The sequence below is a fragment of the Anser cygnoides genome, chromosome 1 (genome assembly GCF_040182565.1).
Source record: "Anser cygnoides isolate HZ-2024a breed goose chromosome 1, Taihu_goose_T2T_genome, whole genome shotgun sequence".
Lineage (NCBI taxonomy): Eukaryota > Metazoa > Chordata > Aves > Anseriformes > Anatidae > Anser > Anser cygnoides.
In genome coordinates this window covers 90,039,858-90,052,243 of record NC_089873.1, presented here as the reverse complement: position 1 = coordinate 90,052,243, position 12,386 = coordinate 90,039,858, and the positions used below count along the sequence as shown (strand labels likewise).

Below are 12,386 nucleotides of genomic sequence, written 5' to 3'. Positions count from 1 at the left end.
TCCATTCGCATCTGTGCCTCTGAACAACAGCATTACTTCCTTTCTCAGCATTTGCAGTTGTAAAATTTGTGTAACAGTGACTTCCTGTGTGTAAGTAACATTAGATCTATTGATGAAAAGTGTTTCAACGTAGTATATTAATAATATATTATTTAATCCATGGTAATCGAATATTCATTGCATAGAGATCTAGTGCATACAAAATAGCTGGTGCTGTTGCAATAACAGTGTACTGAGCAGCATGCATCTTTCTGAACATTTCTGAGTCATTGGAACAAGTAAGATTCCCTAACTGTTCCTATATATACTGAATAGCTTGTCACCTGTTCTTCCTTCCATGTATTAAGATGTATCTAGAATTACGAGAAATGGAGGTGTATTAAAAATTGAAGGTGATGTTTCAGATAGTATGGTTTCTGACAGTGTAGTTTCTTTTTAAAGTTGAATACCTAGAAATAATTGTTACAAAAGATTACCAGTGAGAATATTTCAGCACGCTGTTGAACAATCAATACCTTCCAGTTACAGAAGCATTCTGTCACATATCTGGTCCTTAGAAACTGCTTCCACTTTCTGTAATCTTTTGCCATAAAGAAGCATGTGTTTCTACCACTGACGTAACGTGTACTTGTGCTTTATTGAGGTCAGCCTGTTGTTGTGGTATTCGACAAAAGTCTTTCAAAATACAGAAGCATACTGTAAAAATCAGCTGGCATAAATCAGAGGATGAGCTAGATGACCTAACGACTGTTCTCTATTAAGTAAAATTTATAGTGTGTCTTATTCATAATTCTTTGTTCATCTTCCTCCCTCCACTCGCAAAACACGCTAAACAACAAAACTGTAAAAAAGGGAAAGAGAAGAAGGAAGAAGTGTACCTGATGATGAGGACCCTGAGCCTGGGAACTCTGAAAATCCCTTCCAGCCTATAGCAGCCGTAATCTCTGAGGTATGAGAATATGTGGAAATCTGGATCATTTTAGACCTACTACTAACAAATGTCTGAGAGGTAATAAGAAAAATGGTTCCTTTGAAAGAATTGTTTTAAGTCTGTACATACAATACTTTTTTTTAATCTTCAGTCTTGTTTTGTGTGCATTGAATCAATGCTTTCATGTTATGAAAATCACCTGTCGTTGATTCAGGGGAAAAAATTGTAGACAAAGTAAAATAAAGGTATTATAACCAAATGATTGAAAATATTTGCCAGTTAAACTATTGGATATTCAGGAGTGGAAAATATTCATGGTCTACCAATATCTTCTAAAGTATTTGAGATCTATAGTGGGTCACACAAAATCTTCCTGCCTACATCAACTGTTTAGATTTGTGAGCATAACTTGTTGTTTTCTTTTCTGTTGAAAACTAGGATAGTAGAAAAGGTTTTGCTTAGGACTGTTCATGTTGTTTATATATCCAGCATGATTTTTTTCCTCGTATACCCCCCCCTCCCCTCGCCCCCCCCCCCCAAAAAAAAAGGCAAAAAAGCAAGACTGTAAAGCTCTGTCAATCATATGTAAGTGAATGTCAATATATAAATCCAAAGATATTTCTTCTGCTGTTAATCTCTATATCTTTTTTTTTTCTTGTGCCCCACTGGATGGTATATTGGAAATGTTAGTTTCTTCATGTGAAACATTTAAAGAAAAAAAAAAGGATAGTAGGCATATAGGCATATTCTGATTTTAAAATAGCCTTTTATTAAAAAAAATCCTTTTATTATTAGTTTACTCCATTAGAAGTTGTAAAAAAAATAAAAACAAGCAAACAAACATAAACATATATTATTATTCTCATTAGAATGAAAAACAAATGGAAAAGAAGCGGCTAAGGTTGGAGACTGAAAAGGCTACTGTTGTCTCAAAATCTCAAACAGAGCAGGAACAAATGGATGCACAGCAACTATCCAGTAGCAGTAGCCAAAAAACAAATGACAGTAGACTAGAAACATGCAATTCTACAGCTACAGAGCATTTGCAGCATGAAGAAAACGAGCAGCAAGCCTCAGAAAGGCATGACTCAGGTAATGCTGCTTCCTATTAATGTTTCATTTAATGTTACTTCTCATGTAATTCTTCCCTGTGTCTGCATAACTTTTCAGGACACCACATGGCAATTAAATCTGTTGAAAACATACAAATGCACCATTAGGTTATTGTATTGAAAAAAAACACTATTTTTAAGAACTGTGAATTTGTTGGTTTAGCTGAAATTGGATTTTTTTTATTATAATCAAATATGTGATCAAATTGCCATCAGTACCAAGTTAAGTTGAACTTACTAAAATGTAAAGTTTCCATATATTTTATGCTTACATTTTGTTCTCTATAGCAAAGCATGCTGTGAACATTGTACGTTTCACAAGCTTTTGTTGTATTGTGCAAGTCTAGAGTGAAAATGCTGATGCATCTCACCCTACCAATTGTATTAAAAGATGATTTAACATATTCTTTGAATATCATTGTATGGTATGTAATGCTTTATTTCTGCTTGATATAGATAACAATAAGAAGAAAAATAGAAAAACAAAATTAAAAAGGGGCCACAGAGTGGAACCCATTAATGCAGAAGATACTGTTCCCAAAAATCCTACACCACCACCATCTCTTCCACCAGGTAAGTGTACTAACAAACAAAATAATTGATGTCTCAATTTGCGTTTTTTAAACATTTAAAATATTAATTTGTGAATGGCGAAACTAAAATGCCTTTATGCAGAGGTATGCTACTGAACCTTCCTCTCTGAGAAATCTTTGATGCAGTTTCGCACTTCATGGTCTGAACTTTCAGGAGTATTGATTTGATCCATTCCATGGGGGGAAGTTATTATTTTCACACGCACAAAAATGTCAGACACTAATCAATTTTTCATCAGTGAGTAGTCAAAATACCAGTATTTTTAAGGGTAGATTGGTTTATTTGAATACTATTTCATCAATATTCATCATATATGTATAATACATTACATACTTTTCCATTTCTAAATGCTTTGAATTTTCCCAAAAGGATATGGCTTCCATACATTTTCTCAGAATCAAGTGCAGTAGTGATGTGTCTTGACTGTCTTTTTTTCCCTTTAGTTGGCTGGGGAACTCCCAAACTTAATAGACTTCGAAAACTTGAGCCTCTTGGTGAAACACATCATGCTGGTAATTTAAAATATTTTGGGTTTTGACCTTTTTTAAAGCTTTCTCCATAATTCATTCACTTTTATATTCATTTCATTCTTCATTCTTTTTTTAATTCTTAATGCCAGTGTTCTTTGACCAAAAGCAACTCTTTTGCTTAGTAAAAAGCATCTTTTTGATTTTTCAAGTCTTTCCTTTTTTTAACCAAAAGAATAAGTTCCCTCAGATTCCTGTGCAAAGTTTAAAGTGACATGGGATATAGAAAGCTATTTATTTGCTCAGCAGCATGCAACTAAATATAAAGTTGCATATGACAAAGAGTAACAGGATCAGTTATTTTAAGTGTGCAAACACATACTTCTTCCAAAATAGAGATGTCAAGGTATTTTTCTGCTGTCCATGTGTAGACAGCTCCTCATTATCTGATGCACTGAGGACAGGGTTTGGGTTACCTAGATTAGATATTGGAAAATCCCTAAGGTGTTAAGCAGAAAGAATACTGCAGAAACTCTTCTGCAGGACTGCAGAGATCCAGCGGGGCTTATTGATTTGGTTCTGCACTGAGCTGTGTGATTGTTTCCACACTGATCTTACGATCTGATCGGGAACTGCTAATTACTTCACAATGATAAACCCAAATGGGCCCTGTGTATTTCTGTGGTTTTGTGAACTGTAGTTTACCTCCAGCTGAATTTGTGGTGTGTAATCTGACAGCTTATGTTGCCTCTTGAGACAATCTACACATTCTTCTACCTACTGCTTCCATTTACATACAGTTTAAAAAGCATAGACTATAAGCTTTTTGTCAAGGATTTGGAGGTGTTTGTCTGTTTGTTTGTTTGTTTTTTTGTGAGGAGAGCTAAGGACATGTGGGCACCCATGCATTAATTGCATTACGTTAGCAATTCCAAATGAGGTACTGCAGTCCCAGCTCTGATGAAAAGTCCAACATAAATTTGATTGCAGAATTGAGACTTCCAATTTAAAACTTGCTTATTGGTTTGCCAGGAGAGATGTCAGGGGGAAAGCTTGGGATCTGTCTGGTGCTTTACTTTTGAAGAGCCATGACCCTGAAAGTTCACAAACCGGTAGGAGAAATAGGTTTAGTAACTTGAAATGTCAAGGTTCAGTAGGTAGAATCTTGATTTTTCTCTTTATTGATGATTGACTTTATTTTTCAAGGACCACAGATGATGTTTTTTTTTTAATATCACAGAGGCTGGAAGGGACAGAGGTCATTTGGTCAACTCCTACTGCTCTAGCAGGGCTGCCTAGAGCAGATTGCCCAGGACCATGTCCAGGCGGCTTTTGAATATCTCCAAGGACTGGGCAACCTGCGCATTCTCAGTTTTAGATGAGAAAGTCTTCATTTCTCCTTACATCTTTATTTCTCAAATTTTGAAAAGTCAAGTGAATATGGAGACATTTGGAATAGCACGAGGGGAGGGTAACCAAACTAAAGCTGTGGGCACGCTTATGCAAACTGAACAAAGAGAACGTTAATTCAGGAGTTTATAGAGAAAGCTCAATGTTGCTCTAGTGATCCTTGAATTAATCAAGACAGGGTTAAGTTCATGTAGGACAGCACCATGTGGACATTGTTGCTTCAGAAGTTCAGCAGGTGAGCTTCTCAGCCAAAGGATAATCAACTCACAAATAATCAAAAGCTGACTAAAGAGGAATTAAAGTATCTGAAATTATATATTTATTTTTCACAGGAATGTAATTCATGTGCGTAAAACGTATTTTGTAGTATGTCTTTCAGAAAATTTTAATCATTAAACTATCTTGTTTTTTTTAAGGAGTATAGAGAAAAGAAGGCAAGAAAGAAAATCCAGATAAAGAGGTAGGGAGGGGAAGAAAGGGAGCGGGTTTTATATATAGAGAGAGAGATTTTTTTTTTTAATCTGATCTGATTTTGTAGTAAGAGCCTGGGTAGAAAAAGGAGGACAAAAAATCTTAAGCTAGATTCCATACTCAGAGGTGTGTAAGCTAGTAACCCGAGATCTGTGCTTATTTAGTTTATTTGTGAAATAGAGATAATAATTCAAGTATTTTGAAATCTAAAGACAGAGTAAATGTTGGCAGGGGAACGATCTCATGGCCAGCACAATTTGTTAACCAGAGATGTAACCACTGAGGTCAGAAGAAATTTAGAGTGCTCAGAGCTTTGCAGATGAATTCAAAACATTGCCTGCACTTTTCTCAGAGATTTGCTTTCTCAGGAATTTTGTTAACTGACAGAAACAGCGTAGAGCAGTAAAATGCACTTATTGAGGTATTTCCATATTTCTTGTCACACTTTTTTTTGTGATAAAAACTAAAGAAAATTTTCAACAACCTGCCCATGTGGAGTTTGAATGGATTCTCTGTCCTGATTCTCTTCCAAAGACGCTTCAATTTTTTAATTAATTTATTTTTAACAAATGCTGTGGAGAATTCTTTACTTTCTGCTTACATTTTCTTTTAAACAAAGAAAAAAGAAAAGTTCTTCATTAACCTCTCTTCTTCATCTTTTTCGAATATTGCCATTTCTGGGGGCATCCCCCCTCCTCTCCTGCCCTGCCCATCCTTTGTGAAGAGCCTGTAACCATCCGTCGTTTTAACACCCTAGTCACTGGCCTCTTACCATCAGGTTTTGCTTATGCCAATGATGTTGTAGATCTGGGACTGAGCCAAGGCTTCTAGCTTGGTTTCATGTTAATTAACATGAGTGTCTTGAAGGCACAATTTGCAGTTAAAGCTTACAAGTTTTTTTATTTCCTTTATCTGGAGCTTTGGTAAAGCTTTCTTCTCTGTGATTCTCAGATTCCTTAAGACGGAAAAAGAAGTGAACCGTTTCATCCAGCAATATTGAATTCTGTTGACCTCTCTAGCTTTGTCCAACAGTTAATGGCTAAGTGTCTGTAAAGTCTTTGTGTATGGGGCAAATAAGCACCTACCTTCTTATAGACCAGGCTGAAAAAATGTAATTCCAGTGGGTGCTTGTGTCAGGGTTCCAACTAAGGTTGTTTGCCTCCGTAGGAGCAAGGAAAGAAAAAAGCTATTTACCGTTTCCAAGTATTTAACTAAAAGTTTGCTTTTAAAATTTTAAGGAGCCTTGTTTATGCATAGAGGTTATTTTCAGGAGTACTCTGAGTCCATATCTAAGAGTGCATCACTTAATCATTTGATAGCTCCTCAATGTAAGTCAAGAAAAAACCCTTATGCTTTAAAACAAATATGCATTTTCCTAATGTTGATTTCTACTAGTTCATGAAAAAACACAGGAAGAGGTATTTCTCAGAATTTATGTGCATTCTAATGCAAGTCTTTGTTAGTTTAGGAGAGCAGTTATTCCTCTGATTTTGTATTAACTTTTTTTTTTTTTTGGAAGTAGCACAGAGAGGTTGTACTGACATTGCTGCTGAAATACATAAAATTAGTGTGGTGTGAGGTTAAAACAACATGCAAAGGTCTGGTTTTTAATGCTAGATGTTCCTAGAGTTGTAAATCTGTCTTAATGATTTAATGTGCAAACTGAAAAATGTGTTAGTGATAGGGCTATTTAGTACATATATTGAGTCATTTTTGTGTCATTCTTAGCAGAGAACATTACGTTGGATGTTTAGGCAGAGTTAACAGGCTGTCAATTCTATAAATCTTTAATTACACAATTATTTTCACTAAAGACTGCAATTTTTTCAGTCATGGTAATGATTCTAGCACAACACTTGCTAGTAAGTGCCTATTTATTGTCACTGGAGAATACATTTGCAAGAATGATTAACTTCTCTTATTATAGGAGCTAAAATTGTATGCCAGTTGTAAAGCTGTCTGCCAGACCTCAAGAAGCTGACTAATAAAGCATCCATTGTACAGGTTTTCATTTACCCTAAAATCATTTGCTGCACTGTTGCTTTTTGCATGCTGCTGTAACATTGACCTAGCTTCATTGAAGTCAAAGGATTACAACAGTATAAAATTATTACTATTTTACTGATTAAACATTAAACCGTGATCCTACATTAAACCGTGATCCTACATATGTGTACACATATTCTTATAAGAGCAATGACATCCAACTTGCTTGCTTTTGTTAACTTTAGCTCAGAAATGCGGTTTCAATGCAAGTTATTCTCGATGTAGAATGAGTGTAATATAGCTTTTCTTGGAAAAATAGGATTTATTAAATGTGAATTTTGATGGCACATCGTCAAAGCTTTGCTGAGGAGGAGACTGTCCATGTAACGGAAATTGAGATTTGAATGCTTCAAAAAGCTGCTTTTAATTTTTCTTGATTTCTCTTCTTCCACTTACCATTTTTCTTGATATTCTTTTTTTTTTTTTTTTGGTCTGTGTGTGTGTGAAATGCATTATGTGTACCACTCTGCATGTTTGTTTTCTTTTTTCTTTCATATCACTAGCAAATGTTTGAGGATAATACTTACTCTCTTCTGGTATGTGTAATAACTTTTCCTTGAAAATTTTTCCTATTTTGAATTCCTTTATTAGCAACAAGAGATGCTATACCTGTATCTAAAACTTCATAAACTTCATAGTGTAGTTATTCTAGAAAGTTAGTATGGCTTTCAAGGTAGATGTCGTGCAAAAATAATACCAAAATTTCAGATGCTGCCTAGTGTTACTATCACTTAAAAGCTTATTGCAATGTATTATTTACTACAGCAACATTCAAATTTTTATACTTCATTTTCTTAATTGTTATTTTTACACTTTGGATGTTTCATATATTTTGTATGTTTGTATGTTTGTAGGTTATTCTGGACTTGATCTTGCAAATGCTGATGCATGTCTAACAAAATGTAATTAAATGCTGGTTTGGCCAATGTACCTCCAGACGGTAGCACTATGCTTGAAGGTTCCTTTGTAGGAATTAGCTCTAAACTTGTAGGCTACCTAGTTTCTATTAAGAAAATGAGAATTTACTTTATTTAAGCAGCCTATTAAGCAAGGAAGATGGTAAATTACAGTTTAATGTGTTTTTGTTTCTGGCATTTCTTATACAGATTTCTATGGAAAGCCTCTGCCCCCACTGACTATACGCCAAAGACCCAACAGTGATACCCACGACATCATCGCTTAACTGGATCATAGATAACATCTAAAACACATGGTCAAGAAATTGTATCAGAAATGGGTTTTGCCCTTAAAGGAAGATTAAAAATAATAATAAAAAAAATTCTATCAGCTTCTTGCAAAATAATAACTTGGTAACGACTAAATGTGGAGTTCATTCTATCGTACATGGTTGATCCTTTTACTTTTCACATCACCAGCTCTTCTTCAGGATTTAGAGTGAGTGCAAGAAAGGTCTGTGTGTCCGTGGAAGCTCTTATGAACATGGTATGGAATATGTGTTAGGTTTACTTGCGAAAATACATGAACTGCTGTATTTCTTCAGCTGTAAACCTGAAGAAAAATACCTTCAAGACCACGATATGGGATTGTATGTACTCATCAAGACCTTTCACCAGGTGCTGTGCAGTGATTGGTATTTTTGCAGCTACTAAATAGTTCTAAAGCATTTTATAAGATTCATGTATGTTAGGGTTAATATACGCAGGTTATGCAACAAATACTGAGTATATTTTTCTAACTTTTTATATAACTATTTGAAAATTTGAGGGGACATGCATACCTACTACCAATAAGATGATACCTAGAAAGCATTGGAAAGCTGATAGCCAAATACATGCAAGTAGAACATGTTTGACTTTCACATATGTCTTGCAGTAGCAATACCTCTTAGTAGGGATTACATTACCAGAAGCATATTTCATATTTCTATCAATCTGAAGCGGGGGGGGGGGGGGGGGGGGGGGGTGAAGGTAGAAAGGAATTTTAAGGTAAATACATTTTATACAAAATTATGCTATTTGAATTGTCTGAAAGTTTTCTTATGCATTGTTTTCTTAGTTTTGTTAACTGAGTTGGGTGTAGGTAATAAATTCAGTTTGAAAAAGAGCTGAATGTTGTATTGTCTACTATGGCATATAATAAAATTGCACATAGTGAAAGTTTTGCACTAATTCAGTCATCAGTTCTGATGGAAAACTGAATCATCCAATATGCATATAAACTCCAGCACTTTTTAATCTCGTCAATACTAAAATGCCATCTTGAAATCAAAACAAAACCAATAGAATTTTAAGGAGTTATATAATACTTCTATGTAGTGTTTTAATTTTACATTAAAAATAAAATACAAGGGATAGGTAAAACGGGTTAGAATTAGATATATTCTTATTTATATATTATGTATATGATGTTTTTCCTCTTACATTGGAGACAATCATTGGTATATTGTGTAAAGGTATGTAGTTATGCCACTTAATTACAGCAAGGATGAAACCCCCATTCAAAGGTTTTTTGACGAAGCGCTATTTGATTTTCTATTACACTGTCTTCCATAATGTGATATTAGCAAATTATTTTAGTAGAAGTTAAATTAATGCCATGGATATATTCATCACTTTGACATTAGAAGTCTTTGCCACATAACCCTTAGGTCAATGAGTTACACAAACATATACATATCAATTGAACATATTAATTGAAATGACAAGATTAAGATTTTTTAAAGTGTGAGTGGAAAACATGATCAGACTTAAGAATATTAAGTTTGAAGTGGGTAGAGAGAAATATTCCAAGCTTGCAAATTTAGTATAAAGATTAAACAATTGTAACTGTCAGCATGAGAATACTTCTCTTGTATTCTAGTAGTGCAACGTGATTTGGTTTGATTATTCTTGGGATTTAGTCATTTTCACTTAAAACAAACATGATGATTGGGGGGTGGGGATTGCATGTAAGTTTACATGTGCAATCCCAGTCTTACTATTTTTGACTGCATTACCACCTAATTGTTTTGGCTTAAAGGCTTCACTTTTGACTTTTTTTTTTTTTTTTTTACAGCTTCAGTTTCTAGAAATGTATTACCCTTTTACTTTAACACTAATCCAAAATAAATTAATTAAAGTCTATTATAAATAAAGCTAAATACTGCTATGGAAACAAAATTTGAGGAACTGAAATGTAAAATGTTGTTACTTATGTGTGAAATCTGTATTAAGCGTGTTGTGTGTGGACACATGTATCAGTTTTGTTTCTGCTTTTAAAATAAATTTGTACCAATATATGACCTAAGTACTAAAAATTTTTTCATACAAGTTTGTTTATGAATATGCTTTGTAATTATGTACTACAGTAGCTTTTTTAGTACTTTATATTATCTTGACTTTTTATTTGCTCAAGTTTACATTTATGTATTGAATAAAACTAATGCACAGCATCAATGTTTCCCATATTATTATAAATTTCCCTTTTTTAGGCAATTATTATCATAAATGGTTAATGTCTGCAAGTCTCACATTGCTATCATGTACAAAATAGATACCTTATAGATGGAATCTTTGCATATTTTCACAAATGCAGTGTGGTCAAATTGAGAATATCATGATAGATTGACATTAGGATACATGTATTAGGATACATTTAACATTCTTTGATAGCATACCTAACATATGAGAAGATAAAAAATTGAAATTTCACTATATTTTAATTGTCAGTGACCTCATTTTCAAAATGCAACAGTGCATGCAGCTAAGAATATTTTTACTTAATGAATGGTAAGCATACAGAAATATTCTGTGTAAGCAGAACATATTGCATTGTGTCTGTGCAACAATTTAAGTACCTTTTGAAATATTTTGTTCAAAGTGTAAGTTACATGTATCTTCTGAGATAAGGAACAATAACTTTCCTAAGCTGAATTAGTCTAAAAAGTAATCAGTGCTTCCAAGTAAGCTGTTCTCACCGTCATCTTCCTATTTAGCCAAAACCTAGAATGCACAGAAAGATCAAAATTTCAAGTTTTAAAGAAGGACCCTACTTAAAGTCTTAAAATAGAGAATAGTAACTGTACCTGACCGAAAAGGTAGGTATGTTTGATATCCGTTAGATTTAGCTTCGCGTCTGTGACGTGGTCTCTCTATGTAAATAATTCACAGTAAGTAAGGGGACATGCCTACTGAGGTGGGGCAAAAGTGCTGTGATTTTATTGCTTAGATAATCTTGCAAGATTTGTATTTCAGTTCTACAGTTCTGAATGCTTTAAAGGAATTGCCTGCAATAGAAGGCTGATGCATGCTTTCTAATGGCCATCTTGTGAGCCCTAGTTGTGAGGATCAAGATGGAAGGAACACTTCTGCTATTCACCAAAGTGCCGATGAGTCAAATGTAGCCAGCAAACCTTAGGCACATAAATAGTCTCACTGGCTATCAACACGCCTTGGAAGCCCATCCTGTAGTAGGGTCTAAGCCCCTGTTAGATCACTTTCTAGGCTGTGACTTTTGCATGGGTTTTATAAAGGACATGGTCATTATTTTTTCTTTGAAACTCAAAGAACTCTCCGGATCCTCTGAAGACCTATCTGTCACTTAAAAATGGATTTCTTAGTTTTGCTGTGGTAGCCAGTGTTTATCCCGAGAGCAGTTATTTTCAGATACAGTGATACCGTATTAGAAAAGGTTGATGGACAGTAACAAAGCAAGTAGCATGTCTCCTTTTGTAAAATAACGTTCAGCCAGTATTTCTTTTTTCACTCACATATTGCAAAATTTAATTAAAAGCATAGTACTGTAATTTCAGGATGCTACCCACTTAACATAGCAGCACTGCCCATTAGCTTTCTAGCTTCTGGAACTGATCCAACTTAGAGTGCTTCTATTACTTTGAATAGAACAAGTCCCATGGTATTTCAACAGATGCATCCTTTAATGAAGAAGGTACTAAATTTTAAAAGTAAATGAAGTTTGGAGACAAGTTTATCCTAGGACAGAGGAATTCCTCCCCTTCCCCCCACTATTCAGACACACTGTTATTTTCTTTCCCAGGATTACTCTGGCAACTGCTAGTTGTAACAAAAGTAACAAAACCCACGCTTTTCACAAAATTTTAGGAAACTGATTAGCAATGTTAGTAAGTAAGTGTATATTCCTCAGTGAATATGAATTTAACATCAAGTTCTCTTCATGTTGGGCTAGCGGAAGGATTGAGACAGTGGAAAAAGTGGAGTGAGTGTGTAATAAGAAGTGAAGTCCTTACATCAAGACAAGTACGTGGGTTAGACTGGTGAAGACCAACAAAGCCAAGGGAGACCTGGGTAGGGTAGGCATACTACTGAAACAATGATTCACTGGTAAGCAACGAGATAATAGACTGAAGGACTGGGGAAGAGCAGCAGACTCAGACTT

At 34.6% G+C, this 12,386-nt stretch overlaps 1 protein-coding gene across 9 annotated transcripts in view; it reads left to right on the top strand.

The window, feature by feature from the left end:
* The window catches only part of ARL13B (ADP ribosylation factor like GTPase 13B), a 51,754-nt gene extending 41,332 nt beyond the window's left edge, over positions 1 to 10,422 (top strand). For 4 of the 9 annotated variants that reach the window (XM_048071694.2, XM_048071692.2, XM_048071693.2 and 1 more), the window contains 5 exons: positions 853 to 949; positions 1,801 to 2,023; positions 2,500 to 2,616; positions 3,081 to 3,149; positions 8,138 to 10,422. In XM_048071694.2, the coding sequence (XP_047927651.1) occupies positions 853 to 949; positions 1,801 to 2,023; positions 2,500 to 2,616; positions 3,081 to 3,149; positions 8,138 to 8,214 (583 nt within the window). In that variant the 3' untranslated portion in view covers positions 8,215 to 10,422. Of the gene's footprint in view, positions 1 to 852; positions 950 to 1,800; positions 2,024 to 2,499; positions 2,617 to 3,080; positions 3,150 to 4,930; positions 4,975 to 6,912; positions 6,990 to 8,137 lie in introns of all 9 variants that reach the window. The other 5 variants (XR_010833440.1, XR_010833453.1, XM_067002011.1 and 2 more) reach the window with 5 other exon arrangements.
* Positions 10,423 to 12,386: the final 1,964 nt, after the last annotated feature.